Genomic DNA, 24,254 nt, shown 5'->3' on the forward strand with positions numbered 1-24,254 from the left:
TTAAAGAAGAGTAGCTCAGATTGATCTACTATGTTATGTCCGGGAATGTCAAGAAAGTTATTGTTAATTATGTCAGGGTCCGCAAAATGTTCCGGTAGTTCGGATTCATTTTTAAAATTAGGTATTATAGTATTTTTTAGGTTAGTCCATAGTTGTTTAGGGTTATTTATATTTTTGTTAATGTGTTGATTAAAGTACGCTTGTTTTTCGTAATGGATGCTAATATTGGCAAGGTGTTTCTTTTTATATTCTTCTTTGTGGTCATTAGAGTTGAATTTATGGTATTTTTCGTGTGCTTCGTTTCTTAGTCGCATAATAAAACGTACGTTACTTGTGAGCCAGGGAATACTTGGTTTTCGAATTTTTATAGATTTTTATAGATTTTGATCTTTTCAAATTAGTTTTCCTGTATATTTACAATTTTTGAAGCATTTTACATTTAAATCAAAATAAAATAACAGAAGTACTTATTATTAGTGTAAAGAACTTTGATCAAGTCTGGATAACTTTATTTCTAATACTCAAATATTTCTTTACTAGTAGGTATGTAAGATTGTAAAAAACACACATCATTGACAAAAACACATATTTTATTTGCCTTAATTATTAGTGGATCATTCAGATAAGTGTATTTAAAAAACTGTCTGTATGCCTTCACTCTAAGGTCAGAAGAAAAGTACAATATGATAGACTGGTCCTTAAAATCTGAAAAATATAAAACGTTACGTCATGAAAAGCAATAACCTGCCTTATCGACATTCAATTATTTGCATAAAGTAATATATGAATCTTACCGCCCCCATAGTCTGTACCCCGACTGATACCACACCCATAGTAGTCACTCTGATGGGGTCTTGAACTCGACTCAGAAAAAGCTTCAACATTTTTTGATTACTGACATTCATGCACTCCCAGGGCATCCCGTATACTGCGTCTATCAGTTTTTCACTCTGTAAATGAAACCCCGTGTTACCTATTATTTTTTCCTTTTTTTGAATAAATACTGAACATAGAATAGTTTTGATGATTGTCGTATTAAAAAGAAAATATTTTAATTGGAATCTTTCTGGTTAACCTACTTAGTAAACTAGTGACTGACTCAAACAACAAGGAAGGAAGATTAATAAAAACCGCACTCATAATGCTTCTAGGTACTTACATAAGCACCAACAATCTCAAAAAAGACAGAAGAGATGACAAGGTTTACTAGTGAAACCCCAAGTACGCACAAATTACGCACCAAAGCGTCCGGTTCCTGAAAAAAAAGTTTTTTTTATTAAGTAACATGCCGATTTTAATAATACAGCTCTAGTTTAAGAACATCTTTGGAATTACAATATAATTAAACCTATTACACTCACTCTTGCAGTGCAAAAAACAGCTAAAGGGATACATCGAGACTCAATACCTATATATAGAATAAATAAATACATATTTTGTATTTAGTACTGCAATAAAAATAGGCACTCACACAGCGGATGCACTCGAGCAGCAGTACGCAAAGATTGACCAGATGGAATATGTAGTTGATCCCAAGAGTGAGTCCAAAAAGCGACGAAACCTCACCCACATATCTGAAACTCCAAAGGGTTGTTCTTATTTCCATACTCACAGTACTCACTCCTCACCTCATAAATATAACTTAAAAAAAAACACGCACTCACACTTTGTACTACATGCACCTCTGCCTGCAGAGGTGCATTGCTGCACCCACTTTTCGCCAGAGTGTTATGTTAGTCCCAATGTAATAGGGGGCGGGCCTATTGCCATTTTACGGGCACATCCAAGACCCGAGAACAAAGTGTGTTTAAACAAATATCTGCCCCAGCCGGGAATCGAACCCGGGACCATCGGCTCAGTAGTCAGGGTCACTAGCCACTACGCCATTCGCCATAATTAACTAATTTAATTAAAGTAAATTTTTTATCATAAATAAGTATTTAATAATATATGTAGGTACTTACCGTGTTATGTATTTGTGATGTTTAATCATTTCAACAAGAACACTACAAATGTTTTTGTTTTCATCTTCATCATACCAGCTCAAGCTGACGTTACTCATCTTCCCAGGAACTTGAACCAAAATGTCTTGTTTTGGTCGTGAGAGATTGTGCATGTTATATGTGAGAATTCGAATATGCCCGATAATTTGAAGTATAATAAGAGATAGAAAACAGTCGATAGCAAATATAGCGATGCATCCGTTGGATGTCAGGTATAGGTTCAATATTGTCAAAGTATAGAAGTGGTCAAAGCAGTTGAAACCAGGGTAATGGAAATAAGTTGAAAACTCCAAGTCAAGCCCTTCAAGGTTTCTGCCGCTGAATGCCCCCGCCTTGTAACTATTGTATATTGGTGCCGCGTTAAATGCAATCGGTATAATTAAAATCATAGCCATATGATATACTACACAATAGTGCGATATCTTGTTCAATTCTGTGACCACCTGTAAATATGTAGGTAGTAGGTAAATAAAATATTTTTAATAATGATGCTACAATTTAATAATGGCAGTGATAGGAAATACGTACTTTTATTTGATAATTACCGTTTTGTTTGTAATTTATCAAATGAAATTCAGTGAGGAAAGTTTTTAAAAATCTATTGTATTTTTTTAAACTTGGTAAACAGCATCTGATCTGGAATCATAGCAAGATTAAAATAAAGGCAGATAGGTATATAAGGATAATTTTACTTTATGTTGCCTAATTTCTTAAAAATTAAACAGCAAGAAGGAAAAAAATAACCAAAAGGATACTGTCAACTGTCTAGACCTACAGAGTACTAACTTTAAATACTTACAACAACCAAGAAAGTTAAAGAAGCGGTGATGTAAATCATTCCAGCTTCCAGAAATGTAATGTGGCTAAAGTGTACAGTAACATAAATGACTTGTCCTAAAAATGCAATTGAATGCTGAACAATCATTTGAACTTTATGCCATTTGACAAAGAGGTAGCTTTTCTCGCCAAAAGCCTCTCCCGGCCAGAACCCAGTCCACCAAATAAACCGCCTCATTAATTGAATGTACTTCAGTTCTGTGTACTTGTTTTTCCTGTAATTACAAGAATGTTTAAAGATCTTTTTTAATAGAAAAAAACGCTCGATCACTCGTATAGCCTCTCTTAAATTATATCTATGACATTATAATATGAATATCGCATTTCGGTAAGACATGAAAATAAGTTAAATAAGTAAAACCAGACTTCTCAAAAAAGTGTCTCCGATATAAAGACCGATAAGAATTAATGAAGAAAATTATCCTATGATTATATAGGATAGCTCATAATGTCATACGCTTTGACTATGTAAATTAACCCTAAAACAAAGAAGAATTATCTCCATCTGAACGTAATTATTTCACTAATTATATTTTCTATATTGTTATTAGGTATATTAATTATAATGGAAAATAAACTAAACGTCTGCGTCAAAATAACCACAAATTTATGAGTGTGTTTTTTTACTATAGGTACTCGTGGCATTTACATATTTATCTAGGTAAACTTATCCCAACAAGATCTGCCTAATATCAATCATTGTATGTTTTATGTTATTTAATAATAATAAAAAAACTATTTATTGATATAAATACTATTCGGTAGGTTTCTTTGCAAAATGAATCTGTTAAACTTTGTACGGGTCAGGCACATTATGGATAATCGGTAAGTATAATCACTATAAATATGGGTAATATTTATGACTTTTTTATGATACCTAATACGCGTATGTTACTCTTTCATTAAAGTAGGTACCTTTAATATTTATTGTATAGAAAATATAGGTTCGTTCCTATGGGTTGGGCGACTAATGTCTTCAATTTTAAAATACTTTTGCATAAATATGAAAGGTATATGTATACCTCATCGAGATTCTACATAGACTTTCCATTAACTGTCTAGAAAACAGCAGACATATTGAAAATTAGGTAGGTATATTATACCTATAACATACTACATAGTATGTATCTAGAAGACACATATTAGGAATATGTTTGTGGTAGAGGATGTTAATTGTAAAATAAAACGAATCATTTCCGTGCTCATAAAAATATTAGGAATAAGGAGATATACATTTAACATTTTAAGTGAGGTATAAAGACAAAAAAGTGTAAAATATTATGATAATAATTATTGTGTCTGTTTTTGTTTAATCATCCTTCATCGACTGTCACTAAAAAGGTACAATAGGTGCAACTGGTTCTCAAAATCTGTAACAATTTAATAATTATTCCTTAGATATCTATAGTTAGGGGTAGTTTCAAAACTAACATATCGTAATGACACAAAATAGTATTATGTTATTTTTATGCACCATTGATTATTTCGCAGCCATGACTTGCGGCCCCTACACGTTTTCGTTATCGACGTAGATAAACGTCACTATATCGTAATGACGTCGTCGTCGACCATCCATAGCCCCGGTTTCCACCAAAGTGGAGAGGAGAGGAGACGAGAGGACATGTGTTTTGAATAACCAATCAAATGGGAATGGATCAAGCGAAGAAAAATGAGACATCTCCTCTCACCTTCTCTCTCCGCTTTGGTGGAAACCAGGCCATAAAAGCGTCGATAAGCCTAATTTATTATTCTTTGTTTAGGTACCATTACAAATTACCAATACAACAAATCTTCTCCCATTTTAAAACAAAGTAACTTTGAATTTAAAATGCTTACCGCACCCATAGTCTGTATGCCCACGGGTATGACACCCATAGTAGTGACCCTGATGGGAGTCTGCACTCGACTCAAGAACAACTTCATACACTTCTGGTTGCTGATGTCCATGCTCTCCCAGGGCATACTGTATACTGCATCGATTAGTTGTTCACTCTACAAATAGGAAACGTTAAGATTAATTATAAAACGTGAACAAATTAACAGACAATCATAGTATAATAATATAACCTAACCAACGTTCAAACTTAAATCCTCCGACTTTCATTAATAAACACTAAAAGATGCATAACTTTTTAAAAGGCTGAACCGATTTTCATGAAAAAAATAATTAAGACCACTCGGGGTAATATTGCCTATGTAACAAAATCAAAAAGGCTATGCTACCACAGACAGATATTGTATACACACAACACGTTTAACTTATAATATTCCTCTTTCTCGTTATAAATAGAAGTATAATTTTTTTATGTTTCGAAAATAAAAACTATTGATAATATTAAAACACGTACGTATGAACCAACAATCTCGAAGGTGACGGAGTGCACGGCCAGGTTCACCAGCGAGACTCCCACTAGAGTCAGGTTGCGCAGCAACACGTCTTGATCCTGGAAACACGAAATGAACTTAGGCTTAGACAATTTAGTCTGTTGGAGTATAGAATTGATAAAAAAATAAATATATTTTTTCCTTTATTCAGGTAAAGAAAACAAAAACCAATACAACTGTGTATACAGTACAGATTCCTACTACCTCGTTGATATATAACTATTTGCACGTTGTAATTTTGAAACGGGAACAAGACAAGAATGAGAGGAATAAGGGCAAAATGTAAATAATTATAGTATAACTATTCATCGAATATACATAAAACAAGTATAAACTCACACATCGAATGCACTCGAGCAGCAGCACGCAGCCGGCCACCAGGTGGAACATGTAGTTGAGGCCCACTGTAGGCCCGAAGAACCCTGATACCTCGTTCACGTACCTGAAATACAGAATGATCAGTTCAGTTTTTTAGTTGTGCAGAAATTTAATACAGTTGAAACAGAATTTCTTAAATCAAATAAAACCTGAAGGCCACCTTTTTAACTTACGTTGGTATTCCAAGATATATTTTTTCTACTAAATCGGTCCGGTTACTTTGGATTTTTGTAACGAGACTAATAAAACACTAATCAATTTTATACAAAACATTTAACTTCTTGCGTTACTCACCCCAAAATATACTTATGATGCTTAATAATCCCAACCAGAACATTATGAATGTACTTGTTTTCCTCATCATCATACAATCGTAGACGCACGCGCGCCCCAAGATGTCCCTCATATCCAGTGTGAGGGAACACTACGACGGTCTCACGCTTCGGCTCCGGCAGATTCTCAATGTCATGTTTAAGAATGAGGATGTGGCCGATGATTTGAAAGATGATTGCGGAGACAATGGCGTCGATAGCAAACATGGCGACCGCACCGATGTAGGTGAAGTAGATGTTTAAGAAGGAGAGCAGATAGAAGTAATCAAGGCACTCGAAGCCAGGGTACCGGAAGTAAATGGCAAGCTCGAGCTTCATGCCGCTGAGATTTCTCCCACGAAACGCGCCAGCCTTGTAACTGTTGAATATCGGTATTCCGTTGAATGTAAGCACTATGAAGAATATGATTGCCATGTGATAAACGGTGCAGTAGTGCGAAATCTTGTCTACTTTCGCGATAATCTGAAACATTGTTTTGAGAACATTGTAAGATCTTACTGCATGTTCATTATAACATTTTTTTTAATAACCAAGCAGTATAATTACTTTCTTCTCATAAGCTCCGCCACGACTATGATGTATCAAATGAAATTCTTGTAACAATTTCCTTATTATTTCCTGGTACCCTTTGAAGTTCGTTAGACTGCATTTGGCCTGTAATAAGGAAATATAAAATATTTAATCCCTTATCCCTTTGTTTCCCATTTGTAAATGTCAAATTAAGCAGTCTAGATAGTCGCCTCATCTTGAATACTGCTCAAATTTAGCCCTTAACCTTTTACGTCCCCAAGTAGCGATATCGCGCTCAACTACAATAGATTTCTATTGTGTCTGATTTCAAGGAATACAATCGGTTAATTTGATATAGGTAACAAATATTGAACTTACTGCCATAAGAACAGTGAGGGACGCCACAATGTACAGCAGCCCAGCCACGACGAACGGCATTTGAGTGAAGTTTTCCACAATGTACCAGGCCTGGCCCACGAACCCAATCACATTCTGCACGACTATTTGTATCCTGTGCCACTTGATGTAGAGAGGTATGTGTTCCCCTAAGGCCTCGCCCGGCCAGAAACCTGTGTACCATAAGTACTTTTTCAGTAGTCGGATGTAGCTCAGATCCAAATATTTTTCGTTCCTGGTGAATATTATAAAAACTTATTAAATTGTTACTCGCAGGTATATAAATCTGTAATACAGTATAACAAAACAAAACTAAATAAAAACAGAAAAACACGGAAATGCCTTAAACTTTTTTAATTCTACAATTTATCATAGTATCCATTTCGAAGACTGCTTTTTCGTACATTTTATAGAAAACATAATCTTACATTTTTATTTAATTGTGAGCCAACCACTCTGTACTGTGTATCTTTTAAATAAAATATTGAATAGAAATAATATTTTACAAATACAGAAGACAAGAACAAGAAATTACAGTGCAATTAAATACCGATTGATTACTTCCTTCAGGGCAAAGAACATTAAAATCATTACGTGCCTAATTGCCTATACTACCTACGATTGGTTTAAGATTACATAGTATCTAGATACCATACTCTATATGAAATTGTTTAATGCATTGAAATGAGCACTATAATTTGCAGGTATTATATTTTGAAATTATCTTATGCTCCAATTCGGAATCGAACTTGACTTAAGAATAGTTAAGGCGTTATCGTAATAAGCCCATATCTATCTATTTTATGAATACCCTTACTTTTGACCATCTAAACTGTTAGAAAATACTAACTTATTACTACCAAAATATCCTTACGTAGCTACGAGTACAGTCATTTCCCATAAACCTTACGTTATGAAAGATTGCGACACTTTTGTGTGTGGACCGTCGCTGCTGATGTGAAAATAACAATCGAACAATGTCACCGGAGCGATGAGATGTCCCCATCGTTGTGCAATGATGTTATTGATGAGTACAGTAATGTACGGAGGTACATAAGTGATGGGAACTTACAATTTCCACGGAACCTTCCTTAAATTAATGATGTTCACCAAGGCTAGTAGCAATCGAGTACATAGGTACATAGGTATTGTGGATGGAAAGTTCTAAGCTACTGAACTATTACATCATAATAACACATTAGCTACTTATCCCAGAATTCCCTCAGGGAATCCATAAAGCTTAGGTACTAACCATACTCGTACAATACTACTCTACCTGATATCGTTGATTTTTTTTTGCGAAAACTAAGAAAAATACTCGTATATTATACCTATGTCTTCGGTCGATAGACTCGCTAGGGAAGAAAACATAGAAAATAAATCTTAGCGACACCTTTACTCTACGCCACATACTTCATCACAGCAACACACACATCCTGCCCAAAACCAACCCAATGGTTTCACGAAGAGAAAATCAGACCTACCTACTTCCCTGCATAATTCATAGATGGCGCTAAAACCATTTCTCACACTACCCTCTTTTGTTTCCAGGAAAAATCTGAGTCTGCAACCAGTGGATAAGGAGGAAGATGCCCATCTGTTCACGTACAGAGACGTGAATAGGACTCACGTGTCGGTGGTGCTAGCCCAGAGTCTTGAGGAGTTGGTGGACAGCGACAATCCACAGAATGTCGTCAAGTTCCGACTTGGCTGTGACTTCGACACTGGCGACGATCTGGTGAGTGAAAGAGACGGAATAATATGAACATACCACTGTCTTTGTTATATTGAAGAAATAAAGGGACAGGCAACATATACGATTAATTTATCAGTGATCGCTCTAACAGTAGATCTAGCTCGTCTAGTATTTACAGTGCTCCAAAATTGATAATGCGCATAGAAATCTTTGACAGATCGGTTGTTTTCGATTATGTGACACATGATATTGACTCCTATTTCGTTCGAACAAGTTGCAAAATGCAAGTGTTTTTTTAAGGCTCTTACGATTTAATGATTCGGGTGTGAAGATCTGCATGTGCATTATTAATTTTGGACAACTGTACCTACTTTGCATTCCTACTGTATGTCACTCGTTAATAAAATTCTACTTTGAATCTGTGTGTGTGTGGCACTACTCTCTCTACAAGCCTGAAGTATGGGATCTCACTCGTATCATTTTTCGGATCATAGCCCAGGCTCAAGTCATTGGAGAATAAAATAAAACCCACGTTAAATTAAGAAGAAAACAATAATAAAATGTTCGGTACCTTCCTACTTTACACGAAAATTTTACTTTTGTTTCGTCCTATGCAAACAGCCTCGCTCGAAAGAACGGCGGTCAACCATTACCGGGCTTATGAATATTAGGGTCTGTAATCATTATTACTTGAACCAAACTCAATTTCAAGTAAGCCTGGATAATCTTTTAGAGAAATGGTATGTCTTTATTTATAGAAGGCTTAACTTAAATACTTTATTCCTAACCCCTAACCAAACTCTTTTTCAAGGCCAATGATCCTTTGGTTAGTTTCAGAATTCACCGTTGTTGCTTCTATAGCGGCGCCACTGTCCATACAAGCGCATTCGTGAATACCTTTGATAAGCAATCTTGATTATTCTCCCACGGATCTCTAAACCGATTCACGTCACCTTTTACGGCTTTTCCGCCGTCGTAAAATGTAAAGGACATGTTCAAGTGAAGGCAATGAACTGCTACTAGGGTCTGGTGTGTACCTACTTAGGGTTTAGGTAGGTACTGCTGGATGTTAGGTTGTAAAAATCCCTTTCGTTTAATTTCATGGCTTAGAAATTTGCTTAAACTATATTAGTTTTTTTTAAATAGCAGTTAGTAAGTAGGTGATATCAGTGGCTACCAAAATAGATAATAGATAGTACCTATGTAACATAACTATCTAAAGCGGTATTTTGATAATAATATGTCTACCTAATAGAATAGAATAAATTTATTTGACACCAAAGAACAGCACACCACATATAGAAATACTTATAAACTAACAAAGGTAGGTAGGTAATTACTTACCATTCGTTAATAACAATACTGATTGAATAAAGTAATTTATTTGTTGATTTAGTAAGTAATTTATTCATAACTCCTATTACTTACATACTTACTTATTTAATGAAACAAACATAAATTATCAATTTATTCTCGATTAATTGATACAATCGTTAATTTCGAAATATAGGCGAATGGACGAAATGTAGAGCAAGAGTTCGTTCCTCGAACCTCTCGCTCGTTTAATCCTTATGTAAATTTAATCCCTATTTAGTATACGCCTAAAGTCTAGCAATTCTTCTAAGTAATAATGAATATTCGATGTTTATTTGGAATGGTGTCGGATAAGTTGAGGATTCATCGGTTATTGATACAAATTCTTGAAAGGTTGTTCCTCCTCGTCTTGCCTTTTACTAAGGAGAAATAAACTTTCTTAGGAAAACTTTCGCTGAGCGAAATTTATGTCGACTGAATTATCACAAATGTAATTAATATTGTATTCTGACACAGGAGCTCATTCTGTCTTCTGATTCAATATTTTTTTTACTTATTTAGCCTTACTTAGATAAAATTTATAGTCGGAATTAAAATACCGGTCAAAATAAAGTGACAAGGCTACTAATCATACTGACAAGTTAACAACAAGCATCTTGATTGAAATTAAATTCAACCTGAGCGACAGTTCAAGTAGGATCTCAACATTTGTTTCATCATCATCATCTATGAAGCTATGATATGAACCATCACTGTTCCAATGACGGTATTTCATAATTTAGTAAACAAAAGCACCACTTATGTATGTGCCAATACGATTGCTTCACAAATACTTACACTATTCAATGACAATAGAATGAATGGATACTTACCTATGTATTTTCATTGCAATTTTCTTTGTCTTTATTATCTATGATTCCATGAAATAGGACGCCAAGTTTTAAAGTGCTTTGGTTACTACATTGAAGCTATTCTATTGAATTTTGATATTTTCTTTAATAGATATCACCGATATATTCGATCTAACATCGATCTTTTTAGGGATATTAATTCACATATAGCCGTTTTAATCTCCACCCTTTTCAGTCCTTGCCAGTTCACAGTCATTATACTGAGTGTTTTTTGTTATCGTTCCAGATCTCGGCGTATTTATCAGTGACCGTGTACGTGGAGGACATCAACGACCACGCGCCGCAGTTCACCGGAGCCCCCTACAGGCTCACTGTTGACGAGCTCACCCCAACAGGTAACTTTTGAATCCTTCTCTAATACTGTACCTAATCAAAGGAAAGGATAGTTTTTTTTGTGTAAAATGTCTTGATGTAAAGACGTCTTGAATTTGTATAGTACCTATGTCTGCCACATCTGCATATAATTATCTAACTGGTTCGTTAAACACAGTCCTTTCCTAGATTAATAAATGATTAACAAAACCACATTTGAGCCTTAATAATTCATTTACTAATATTTCAACCATTAATTTTTTTTTTTTTTAGAGTATTTATTTAATATAACTTATATACTAGGTTACATTTTCTTATTTAGCCATACACGAAAACTCGCAGAGTTTATCTGTGATGGCGAGGCGTTCACTTATTCTAATTATAAGACTTAGATATAAATTATTTTAGTGGTATTGCATGCTTTTTTATCTAATGAAGTACCTACTTATTATTATTCCTATTTCTAACGTTCTTACTTACAATTTACTTTTAAATAATTCTGTGTAGGTTAATTAAAAAACTAGTCTATAACTAACTAATGTTAGATTACTAAACATAAAACCACCTATTTTTAAGATTGTGTCATGTATTCAGTATCATTTTATTTTTGTGTTCTGTTAATTTAATGTTTTATTTCAATATTTATCTTAGATTTACTGAGCTTCCGTTTTTGACTAAAATAATGTATCAGTCTGTCATGATTAAGTTGTATTTCCGCCTAAATTTTGTGATATCCGTTTTCGTACTTCCGTTAAAAATATATTTAATTTAGACCTATTCCATTTCCGTTTCCGTGCACTCCATTTTATTGATTGCTGTTTTGACTCCTTCCTGTTGAATTTAACTTAATATTGTGAGTTCGGAAACGGATATGCATCAGGGTGGAGATCGATTCAAGCTAGAAGCAAGTCTTTAAATAGACATTGCTGGCTGTGAATCGGGCTCATTCCTACCTTATCCACCGAAACATTCGGATACATGTACTTGCTTGAGTGAATATATCTTGAAAAGGATAAATATAGTGTTGTTTTATTTAGTGTTGGACTGAGAAAGTTTTTATCAGAAGTGCGCATTATCTATTCCCACACGATGTCCCGCTCGAGATCAAGATCAAGGCGTCGAAGAACACGAAGAGACCGTGGTGACAGCCACGCCACCTCCAGGAGAAGCCGCTCGACGGAGAGAAATCGAAGCCCGAGACGAAAACGGGCAAGAAGATCACCATCAACGTGTCGTGACCGCTCAAGAACGACACAGCGATCTTACCGTGATGATGATTCTAGACGAAGTGATGCCACGGTCCGGAGATCGAGACGACGTGACCGCTCTCATGAAGATACTGCCCGGAGATCCAAGTGTCGTGATCGTTCGCCCACCACTGTTTCCCGGAGTGTCATACTTCCTGGTGGTGTTAATCGTCATCAACGTGATGGGCGACAAGGAAAATCCACGGATATACCGGCTGGGACTACTCACGACCACGTGGAAGCACAGGAGGTTCCAAAATGTAACCAGCTACCATCTGCGACCGGACGAGAGGACAGTGGAGTGCTGGCAGCCAATAAACAGCAGTATGCAGAACCAGGGGCCGCTACCCATCGAGAGGATCCAGTGAGTGCCTTGCCGGGTAGCAGCAGCGACGGTGCGTTGGAGCAGAATAGCCAGACAGTGAGTGGATGCAATCGACAAGGTCAGTCAGACAATAATTTATTACTTTCAAAGACATCTATCAATATTGGTGAATTAGCACAACTACTCACATTGTTAAAACCCGATTCATCATCTAAAATTAACTCCAGCGATAATATGATACCTGATTTTGACCCATCAATAAAAAATCACAAAATGGAACTATGGCTAGCTAAAGTAAATGAATGTGCCCAAATTTATGGTTGGGGGGAAACACATATTATGCATTATGCACTGCCAAAATTAAAGGGACATGCCAAAAAATGGTACCAGAGCCAGCCAACTGTCTTACGTAGCTGGCAAGATTGGCAAGTGCTATTGCTTAAATCTTTTCCATGTGAAAGCAACTATGGTTCGCTTCTATCAGAGATGTTAGAGAGAAGGTTGCGATATGGGGAAAGCTTAGATGATTACTTTTATGAAAAAATGACATTAATTAACGCTTGTGAAATAACCGGAAAACGAGCTGTTGACTGTTTAGTTCACGGGATTGACGACCGAACTATACGTTCTGGTGCAGTGTCGGGTCAATTTAAAGAGCCAGAAGACCTATTAAAGTTTTTAAAGGATGTTTGCAAGGATCAAAAAGATTCGTTTAAAATGATAACTAGAAATAGAAAGCAGGGTTTGATATGCAACAAATATAACGAAGTCGGGCATAGGGCAATTAACTGTCGATCAAATAACATACAGCCAGGTCAATTTGTGCCCTCTTCCACAAACACAAGTTGCTTTAACTGTGGGGAAAAGGGTCACAGAGTACACCAGTGTACTAAGCCTATAATTAAATGCGACGAATGCAAACTATTTGGTCATAAAAGTAGCGAATGCACAAACAAAAACAAACAAAAGGTTTCGGATAAACAAGTTCTTTTAATAGATAGTTCGAAATCAAACAGTAAAAAATATTACAAGCAAGCTTTACTGAACAAAGGATTCATTGAATGTTTTGTTGACTTAGGAAGCGATTGTACCTTAATAAGAGAAGAGCAAGTCAAGAAATTTAATTTACGAATTACACATGACGAAATCCCTATTTTACGTGGATTAGCTAACAGTAGCGTACAGCCATTAGGAAAAACTACTTTTACGTTGCAAATTGACTCAGTTGAAGCAGAAATTACGGCGTACATCGTCAAAGACTTCCAATTGCATACCCCACTTTTAGTTGGGCAGAACTTCACGGAACTGCCGCAAGTTATTATTGCAAAAACCAACGAAACATTCACATTATTTTCTCGGACAATTGATGCAGAAAAAGAACAAAATAAAGAAGACCTGTCTGTTAATAAACTAAAACTTTATGTTGAGTCTGACTCGGAAATAACCGGATTAGGATTAGTAAAATGCTATTGCCCCGAGGTTAAAGATGCGGATGTTTACATCAGACCTAGCTATCGAAACGTGAACGGAATTGAATACTGCATTCAAGAAGGATTATACAACATCAACGATAATAAGTGCCAACTTTATGTAGTGAGTTTCTCGGAACTGCCCATCTACCTTCAAAAAGATTTGACTATTGCCCGCGGTTATCCCATAAATGCAGATAAAAGTCCACAAGAACCACCTTTACATTGCCTGACAGTTCAAAGTGACTTACCTCCACTTGAGCAGTCTGATATTCTCGTTAATCCTTCCCTGACCGAAGAACAAAAGAATAAAATCTACAATTTAGTAGCTGAGTATCGCGACTGTTTTGCGCAGAATCTTTCTGAACTAGGGTGCACTAATATCGCCGAATTAGAAATAAAACTTACTGACGATACCCCGGTTGTTTATAGGCCCTATAGATTAAGTCATACTGAAAAAGAGGTAGTCAGAGAAATGGTGAAGGAACTCGTTGATAACAATATAGTTGAAGAATCAGAGTCTTCATATGCAAGCCCCGTACTTCTTGTGTCAAAAAAGACAGGCGGATATAGACTGTGTGTTGATTATCGTGCCTTAAACAGGAAGACTGTAAGGGATCAATTTCCGCTTCCCCGCATTGACGATCAAATTGATCTACTAAGTGGTAATGAATACTTTACAAGCCTAGATATGGCCAGTGGCTATTACCAAATCCCTGTGAAAGACAGTTGTAAACATCTTACAGCTTTCATAACACCAGATGGTTTGTTTCAATTTCGTAGAGCTCCATTTGGTTTGGCCAACTGCCCAGCTGTTTTTCAAAGAACAATCAATAAAATACTATCTAAACCTCGTAAAAATGACACTGGAAAAATAAATTCGGAGAAGTGTGCAATAGCATACATGGACGATATACTGATACCAGGAAAAACATTTGAAGAGGCTTTTACTAAATTAAAAATGACATTCCAGTTGATCAGGGAGTCTGGTTTAACCCTAAATGTTAAAAAATGCAGATTTTTTGAGACAAACATCAATTACCTTGGTTTTGAAATATCTGCCGATGGTATTAGACCAGGTAAAGCGAAAATAATGGCAGTAGAATCTTTTCCGGAACCTAAGTCAGTCCATGAGGTAAGGCAATTTATTGGCCTTGCAAGTTACTTTAGGAAATTCATTTATGGTTTTGCGACCATTGCTAAACCACTCACCGACTTGACCAAACAGAATGTTCACTGGAAATGGGAGAAAGAACAACAAGAAGCATTTTCCTTATTAAAGGAAAAGTTGGTTCAAAGACCCATTCTAAGTTTATACAACCCAAACCACATTTTGGAATTACATTGCGATGCTTCCAAATTAGGGATAGCGGGTATTCTCTTTCAAAAAGAACATGACAAAGCAGACTTAAAACCAGTTGCATATTTTAGTCGAAAGACCACAAGCGATGAGGAAAAAATGCACGCCTATGAACTTGAGACTCTTGCGGTGATAGCGTCTCTAAGTCGGTTTAGGGTATATTTGCTAGGCAAACCTTTTGCAATCGTATCTGACTGTAGTGCGTTGGGCACCACATTCGTCAAGCGAGATCTAATACCTCGTATAGCGAGATGGTGGGTTGCACTACAGGAATACGACTGCACTATAATACACAAACCAGGGTGTTCTATGCGGCATGTAGACGCCCTTAGTCGCAATCCGAGTGACCATTGCACTGACGGTTCTGATAAATATGATCACTTATCTCGTGTATTAAACATAACACAAGATGACTGGTTGTTGAGCCTGCAACTATCCGATCCCAAAATACAACACATACGTTCTGTGCTAGAGGATCCTCAATACAATGATATAAGCGACATAAAACAAAATTTTGTGATAAAAAACAATCGCGTTTATCGAAAAATTGGAGAAGAGCTCAAGTGGGTTGTACCAAAAAGTGCTAGGTGGCAAATATGCCAACGCAATCATGACGAGATCGGTCATTTTGCATTGGAGAAGACCTTAAATAAAATAAAAAAGGACTTTTGGTTTCCCAAAATGAAAAGATTCATCTCCAAATATGTAAAGTCATGCATACATTGTGCTTTCGCTAAAGAACCCGCTGGTTCGAAAGAAGGTTACTTGCACAATATTCCGAAGATAGATGTACCATTCCATACAGTGCATGTGGATCATCTAGGACCATTTGTTAAAGGAGCAACTGGTAATCAATATCTCTTGGTTATAGTGGACGGATTTACAAAATTTTGTATATTAAAGCCACTTCGAGATACTAAATCCGCACCGACCATTAGGACTCTGAAGGAAGTGTTCTCAACGTTTGGCCACCCTCACCGATTGATTTCAGATAGAGGTACTTGTTTCACGTCGGCCGAGTTCAAGCGATTTTGTACAGAATACGAGTTTAAACACATACTCAACGCTGTATCCGCACCGAGAGCAAATGGTCAGGTTGAGCGATACAACCGAACAATTTTAGATGGTCTTCGGTCGTATACAGATAAATCAGGCGAAAACAAATGGGACCAAAAATTAGGTGACATGCAATGGGGATTAAATAACACCCTAAACAAAGGAATAGGAAAAACACCTGCTGAAGCACTTTTCGGAAAAAGATTATTAGGAAAAGGAGAGGGGGTATTAGCTGATGCAGTAGTAGAAACAAGACAAAATTCTAAAGACATTGATCAAATTAGGGCCGAGATAGTTGAGCATATTGACAAGGATCAAATGGGACAAAAACAAAGATTCGACAAAAATAGAAAGAGTGCCAAAATTTACAAGGTAGGGGATCTGGTAAAAATTTTGAAAAATACTCCTTCAAATGATGGAAAAAGTAGAAAATTGTTGCCAAAATATACGGGTCCATTCAAAATAAGTAAAGTCCTAGAAAACGATCGTTACGAGGTGTCGACTATTCCTGGGTCAACAATAACTAAGGGTCGTTACAGTAATATTTGGTCTGTGGATCGTATTCAACCGTGGATTACGATTCCGGAAAGTGAAAGTTCAGATGATGAATCGAGTAACAATTGATAAAATGTATGTATGTAACCACTAATTTAGGTAGTCATGTATTACTTAGTCTGAAAGATGATTGATGTTAAATTGAATTGTTTGTAAATTATATGAGGATAATTTAAGATATAAATATAAATTAGAAGAGGCGATGAATAGTAATCAGTAAATAATTTTAAGATTAATTAACTTGAGCTGACTGATTTTATGTTGAATTGAACCTAGAAAGTTATTGAGAGATTCACTATATGATTGGATTGATGATTGCATCTGGAAGGTGGTAACGACTTCAGAATTCAAAGCAATATTATAATTAAGTTTTTGATTCTGTTGTGAGGGTCCCACTGCAGATCGGTTAAGAAAGTCTGGAAGGTGATTACGATCACCAAAGTGGCGGTGCCGCTTGGTGATGAGGGAATCACTGCAGATGAGATTGGAGAATTGAGTTTAACTAATCTGGAAGATGGTAACGGTTGAGGAGTTAAAGATTTATAGTCGTTAACTCTTTGATGAGGGTGCCATTGCAGATAGTATGTACCTATTGTTGATTTGATTTTGTTTAAGTTTGAGGACAAACTTAGAGCCAGGATGGCCGATTGTTAGATTACTAAACATAAAACCACCTATTTTTAAGATTGTGTCATGTATTCAGTATCATTTTATTTTTGTGTTCTGTTAATTTAATGTTTTATTTCAATATTTATCTTAGATTTACTGAGCTTCCGTTTTTGACTAAAATAATGTATCAGTCTGTCATGATTAAGTTGTATTTCCGCCTAAATTTTGTGATATCCGTTTTCGTACTTCCGTTAAAAATATATTTAATTTAGACCTATTCCATTTCCGTTTCCGTGCACTCCATTTTATTGATTGCTGTTTTGACTCCTTCCTGTTGAATTTAACTTAATATTGTGAGTTCGGAAACGGATATGCATCAGGGTGGAGATCGATTCAAGCTAGAAGCAAGTCTTTAAATAGACATTGCTGGCTGTGAATCGGGCTCATTCCTACCTTATCCACCGAAACATTCGGATACATGTACTTGCTTGAGTGAATATATCTTGAAAAGGATAAATATAGTGTTGTTTTATTTAGTGTTGGACTGAGAAAGTTTTTACTAATGACTATCAATTTGGTTATTTAAGAAGTGTAGTTTTATCTTGTGTCTAAACTTATTTGTGTCCGTGTATAGTTTTTGTATGTTAACCGGAAGTTCATTAAGAATTTTTGGTAGGATGTATTGCCATGTTCTTGTTCCGTATGTATTTTGTGTTTTTTAATATCCTGGCAAATAACAAAACAACATCAGCAAACCTCATTTGTTCCCACCAGGTCTAACCATCTTCAAATCCATCCATGCGTTCGACCGCGACAAGCCCAACACGCCGAACTCCGATGTCCAGTACAGCATCAGCTCCGGCGACCAGCTCGGCCACTTCGCGCTCGAGAGCTCCCACCGCCCGGCGCTCGTGCTGAAGAGATCCCTGGACTATGACGCCGGGGATAGAGAGTTTAAGCTCGTTGTTACTGCCTCGGTAAGATTATAAAAGAAGTTTATTAAATGAATTTTGTAGCTGGTCGAAAGGATGATAGTCATGCATCGGAGAATTTAAGTTAGAGGTATAGCTTAATTATCTGTAAACTGAAGTGTAAACTGTGACCGTTGGGAAGTAGACGTGGTCTTGACTGAAGTCATAAAGAGGTTAATGAAACTCTAGTCTAAATTGTAACAATTGAACGTTCATTACATTCAGTAATAATACGCATGTTCCTTTTATACAAGTATGTAGGTTGTTTAAAAAAGGTGAAAAGAAGTTACTAAGAATGTCATCCTGAACAGCTTTAGTTTAAACGTTTGGAAACCAGCAATTTTTTTTTTAACACCCTGTATACCCTATATCTTCCAGGACCGCGGCACCCCATCCCGCAGCTCCAACGCCACGGTGCTGGTCTCAGTCCAGGACAGCGACGACCTGCCGCCCAAGTTTACGCTCGACGTGTACCGCACGCAGATACCAGAGTTCTACCCGCTGCTTGTAAGTATCTTTATTGTCAAGCTTTACTCCTGAAGTTTTCAACCGAATTTGTTAAAGGCTGTTAAACCTTACCATATTACCATCATCATGCACCAGAATAGTAGAGCCGCAGTTGATACGTCACTAAAAAGGATCCTTCGTCCACCCTAAAGGCCTAGTACGTGTCGAAGGACGTTCACGTCAAGACGTGACAAAAAAAACCGACGCTCTTGCTCTGGAAGCCGCACGATGTGACTGAGCGTGAAGCAAAACTTTTCGTAACGTCTTGGCGTGCGCGGCTTGTGACTCTTGCAAGGCTTTCATGGTAGATGAAAGGATCCTTTTAAGTAACGTATCAACTGTGGCTCTAGTGTTCTGGTGCATGATGTTAGAAATATGGTAAAGCTTTAACAACCTTTAACACGTAATGTGCATATCGGGCAGATAGCGACGAAGAACTTATCCGGCTCGCTAATCCTTTCCACCCACTTACATTATTGAAATCGCTATTTATGCGATAGAAAATTTGACGTAGAACTTAGGATATTTTTGAGTCAATGATTATTACCTGATGTAAAAAATACAGTTTTCCATGGAAATTGATGGAAATGTTGTTATTATGACGTGTGTAGGTAGCACGTAGGCAGGATGGTCTAGACAGAGCGATCCAATTTGAAGAGGACTTTAGTGGAGTACAAAAGAGAATTGTAGCAAGGACGGGCTTTGAATAAGGCGCTTACGGGGCTGAGACTAACTTCATAACATGCTGAGGTGTATTGAATTTTATTTTAAAAGTGGAGATGTTTATTTTGTTGTCTAACAAAAACATTGTTTGTACCAGGGTAAACGAATCCACAAGGAGTTGGCTTTTGAAGAGCCAATCAAGGCTCTAGACCAGGACATGGGAGTAGGGGCTCCCGTGCGATACGAATTGATATCAGGAAACGACCGAAGACTCTTCTACTTGAATCCCATAAACGGAACTCTGTTTTTGGAGAAAGAAATTGACTTGGATTCAGAAACTTCATTACCAGGTAAAACATATATATTTTTGGTCGTAACGAACCTTTTCTTTTCTTTCGAAGACTAAAATGAAACGTGTTTATTTTCGTTCTGGTTCCAGGAAACACATTTATGTTGCAAATCCAAGCGGCTCAAGTAGATAATCCGCTGAAGACGGCACAGGCGAGAGTTGAGATCGAGTTATTGGATTTAAATGACAATTTACCAGAATTCGAGGTGGATTTCTATAACATTAGTATCGTGGAAAATCTGCCTAATGGTAAGAAATTTATATTTTAACACTTCATTTACGGACTTTTACGGTTCAATGGAAACTTAAAGCTATACTACTCGTATATTATGTACACACACACACACACTCACGCCTTGTACTAATGTACTCCCTTGCGGGGTAGGCAGAGGTGCATTGCTGCACCCACTTTTCGCCAGAGTGTTATATTAGTCCCAATGTAATAGGGGGCGGGCCTATTGCCATTTTATGGGCACATCCAAGACCCGGGAACAAATATCTGTGTTTAAACAAATATCTGCCCCAGCCGGGAATCAAACCCGGGACCTTCGGCTCAGTAGTCAGGGTCACTAACCACTACGCCATTCGGTCGGTATTATACTATATACCTAAATATAATTAATAATAAAACTTATTTTCTTCAGGTTTCAGTGTATTGCAAGTGATGGCTACAGACCGAGACCAAGGGGACAATGGCGAATTCATGTACCAACTGAATGACCCTGAAGGAGCTTTTGCGATTGATCCACGCACGGGTTGGCTTACCGTGAAGAATCAGGTAAGACTTTCATAATTAATAAATCAATTAAAGAACCTTATTTAGATAAGATTAGTATTCAATCAGTTCATTTACACTAGGTATATACTAACTTTGAAATTGGTTCATTTTAGTTTTATTGTATAAAATGCCACCATGTATAACTTTATCTTGGGATATTCTATTCTATTCTATTCTATTCTATTCTGGTAGGGGGTGAAGTTCCTGTACGTGGCTCTCTCGAGTGGAACCTTTGTACATATCCCCTTGATTTCAGCGCAGCCAGCCTAGCTCCCGAGTAAACTGGAGTAGCAAGCCTGGGTGTTCCAATAGCTGAGATAGGCGCTCTGTTGGTCCAAGAATAGATAATCTTGTTTCTGTAGTAGGTGGACAAGCTAACAGAATGTGTTCAACCGTCTCATCTACTTCCTTACATGTCCTACATAAGGGACTAGTTGAGTTACCTATGGTATATAAGTGTTTATTCACGCAACAGTGTCCTGTTATTAATCCTACCATTAATGATATATTACTATGGGACAGGTTGAGTAAGTAGCGTGTAAATTTATAGTTGTGTGATGGAATGAACGCTTTAGTTTGTCTACAGTCCACCCGGTTTCGCCACTCCTGATTGTGTTCGGATAGTGTTTTATCTGTAAGACATTGCCTTATTGCCTTTGGTGCCAGAGCAATAAATGGTTGTGGTCCTATAGGTAGGATATTCGACCCCATTCTCGCTAATCGGTCAGCCTCGCAATTTCCAATGATATCGTTATGACCTTTCGTCCATTGTATTGTTACATCATTCAAAATGCTTAATATTTCCAGTGTTCTGTGACATTCTAAAATTAATTTAGATTTTGTCGCAGTTCTTTCTAAGGCACATAGAATAGCCATGCTGTCTGTGTAGAAGCATATCTTGCAATTTTTTGTGTCTTTTATTTGTATAGCTCCGTCAAGTAGGCTGGCAGCTTCTGCCTGAAAAACAGTAGCATTATTCCCAAAGCTGACAGAGTATTCCAGGTTGAGTTCCGGGCAGAATACACCTCCACCGCTGCCCTTTTTGTTTTTAGCTCCATCGATGTAGATATTGACGTCGTAGTTATTGTCATCCAATGTGCACGAATCTCGTTTGATAGTGTAGCTTCTATCGAAAATAAAAGTTGTTATCATAGCGTCGCTGCATTCAGTGGACCCGGGCGCCGATATCTTGGCAGTGTCAAGTATCCGGCTGTGGCCCTGTGCAGAATTCTTTGCTGACCAAAGTCCAAGGTTACTTAGTCTTATCGCCGCCGCTTTGGCTTCCTGCTTGATGATCATATCAAGCGGCGGAAGTCCAAGAATTATCTCTAGGGCGGCTGTTGGAGTTGACTTCATACAGCCGGTAATTGAAACACAGGCAAGTCTTTGAAACTGTCGTAGTTTGTTTTTCACAGTGGTGAGGTTTGATCTTTGCCACCACACTACTGCTCCATAGGTTATTATAGGTCTGACCACCGCTGTGTACAGCCATTTACATAGCTTCGGTTTTAATCCCCATTTAGATCCAACAAGTTATTTATTAATTATCTTGGGATATACTAAACCACTTTTTTTTTTCTATAACAGACAGTCCTCGACAGAGAACAACATGCAAACCTACGGATGAAGGTTTATGCCAAAGAAAAAAACCCAAGCGTTGTAGGAACTTTCTTAGACAAGCAAAGATTATCCAAATGGAGACGAAACCCCACTACACTACGTGGACAACCAACCAAAGAAAAGACTACTTATGTATTTCCCGACAGAATAGGAGCCAAGAGTGAAAATGTGGAATACTTCGAAGATATTCACCAACTAATGTCATTTGTTACTGTTGAAGTAACACTATTAGACGCTAATGATAATAATCCAACTTTCACACCTAGCAATTTATATGAATTTTCCATCAAGTCTAACGCTAACGTTGGAATGTTCATTGGAAAAGTCAAGGCAGTTGATCCAGATTTGGGAAGGAACGGCATAGTGTTTTACGATTTGCAAAGAACCAGTAACTTGACAATAACGTCGCCTTTCCAAGTTGATGCTAAAACTGGTGTTATAACGTTGGCCGAGACTCCCATTGTAGAAGGGCGACATGCACTTTTTATCGAAGCCTCTGATCAACCAGCAAATCCCAGCGAACGGAGATATTCTTTGGCTGTTGTTACTATTGATGTTGTTAGGCCGAACAAAGGTTTGTTTAACCTATTTTTTTATTTATTCAGAAGCTAAATGATAAAGATGATATGTATAATTTGGTTATATTTCTTCCAGGATCTAGACCAGAGAAACCAGATTTCTTAGGTGCACCTTATGAATTTTGGGTTGGATCAAATGTTGGAATTGGAACAAGCGTTGGGCAAATAAAAGTAAATGATGCAATGGTAAAACATGAAGTCGTTTATGACTTACTACATGGATACGAGGAGGGAGGTTAGTTTTGAAATGAATAAGGGCAGATTTTTCGATAGTCAGATAAAAGTTATCTGAGGAATAATTCTGCTGCTGTCGCATGTGAATGTTGGTATTAGACAGTGACAGGAACAAGATTATCCTTCAGATAGCATTTACCTGACCATTGAAAAATCAGCCCTTAGAGTATCAAATTAACTCTCAATTAATAATAACAATAAATCGAAGGCTAAAAATATATTATATTGTTAAAATCTTCAACTTTAATTTTCAGTGCCATTTGCTGTAGAAGAAAAGTCCGGAGTGATTACCGTTATAGATGAATTATCAAAATATAATCGTCCAATGTTCGATTTTGAAGCAATGGCAGTTCAGGAAAATACCAACGTTACAATAGTAACAAATGCTACGGTGCATGTTGTTGATGTGCAAGATGAGAGAGGCGTTCTATTAAAGTACGTAGAATTTAATTTGATGTGTGTTTTTTTATTATTATTATAAACTGTGTCTGTTATTAATGCTACAATGTTTATGTTTTCAGAGGAGCTCACTCTCCGCTTGAATTCACGGTAAAAGAAAATATTGGAGGTGCAACCATTGGGCAAATATTTTACGTCAACGTCAGTTCTTTACCACCTAACGCTACGGGAAATATTCAGTTTATAATTGCTAACCAGCAAGATGTTACTGATGATATTGCAATAGGTAATAAACATCGACGGTCGAATGGCGTAGTGGTTAGTGGCCCTGACTGCTATGCCGAAGGTCCCGGGTTCGATTCCCGGCTGGGGCAGATATTTGTTTAAAGACAGATATTTGTACTCGGGTCTTGGGTGTTGATATTTATATTTAATAACTATTTATCTATCTATGTATTCG

General features: G+C 36.9%; 2 protein-coding genes across 7 annotated transcripts in view; one reads left to right on the forward strand and one right to left on the reverse strand.

Annotated features, from left to right (window-relative positions):
- Positions 1-24,254, forward strand: part of LOC105388727 (cadherin-89D) — a 109,133-nt gene that overhangs the window by 77,027 nt on the left and 7,852 nt on the right. For all 6 annotated transcript variants that reach the window (XM_048621909.1, XM_038119618.2, XM_048621910.1 and 3 more), the window contains exons 4-14: positions 8,393-8,579; positions 10,989-11,097; positions 18,470-18,672; positions 19,045-19,173; positions 19,994-20,186; positions 20,276-20,434; positions 20,830-20,963; positions 22,551-23,157; positions 23,238-23,396; positions 23,650-23,830; positions 23,917-24,080. In XM_048621909.1, the coding sequence (XP_048477866.1) occupies positions 8,393-8,579; positions 10,989-11,097; positions 18,470-18,672; positions 19,045-19,173; positions 19,994-20,186; positions 20,276-20,434; positions 20,830-20,963; positions 22,551-23,157; positions 23,238-23,396; positions 23,650-23,830; positions 23,917-24,080 (2,225 nt within the window). The remainder of the gene's footprint in view (positions 1-8,392; positions 8,580-10,988; positions 11,098-18,469; positions 18,673-19,044; positions 19,174-19,993; positions 20,187-20,275; positions 20,435-20,829; positions 20,964-22,550; positions 23,158-23,237; positions 23,397-23,649; positions 23,831-23,916; positions 24,081-24,254) is intronic.
- Positions 4,127-7,376, reverse strand: LOC125488690. Its single transcript, XM_048621914.1, has 8 exons — positions 7,270-7,376; positions 6,824-7,076; positions 6,482-6,589; positions 5,898-6,397; positions 5,565-5,667; positions 5,189-5,284; positions 4,677-4,832; positions 4,127-4,210 (listed from the first exon to the last, which is right to left on the reverse strand). Coding segments are annotated over exons 1-8 (1,275 nt in total). The 5' UTR covers positions 7,272-7,376; the 3' UTR covers positions 4,127-4,153.

The sequence above is a fragment of the Plutella xylostella genome, chromosome 6 (assembly GCF_932276165.1).
Source record: "Plutella xylostella chromosome 6, ilPluXylo3.1, whole genome shotgun sequence".
Taxonomy (NCBI): domain Eukaryota; kingdom Metazoa; phylum Arthropoda; class Insecta; order Lepidoptera; family Plutellidae; genus Plutella; species Plutella xylostella.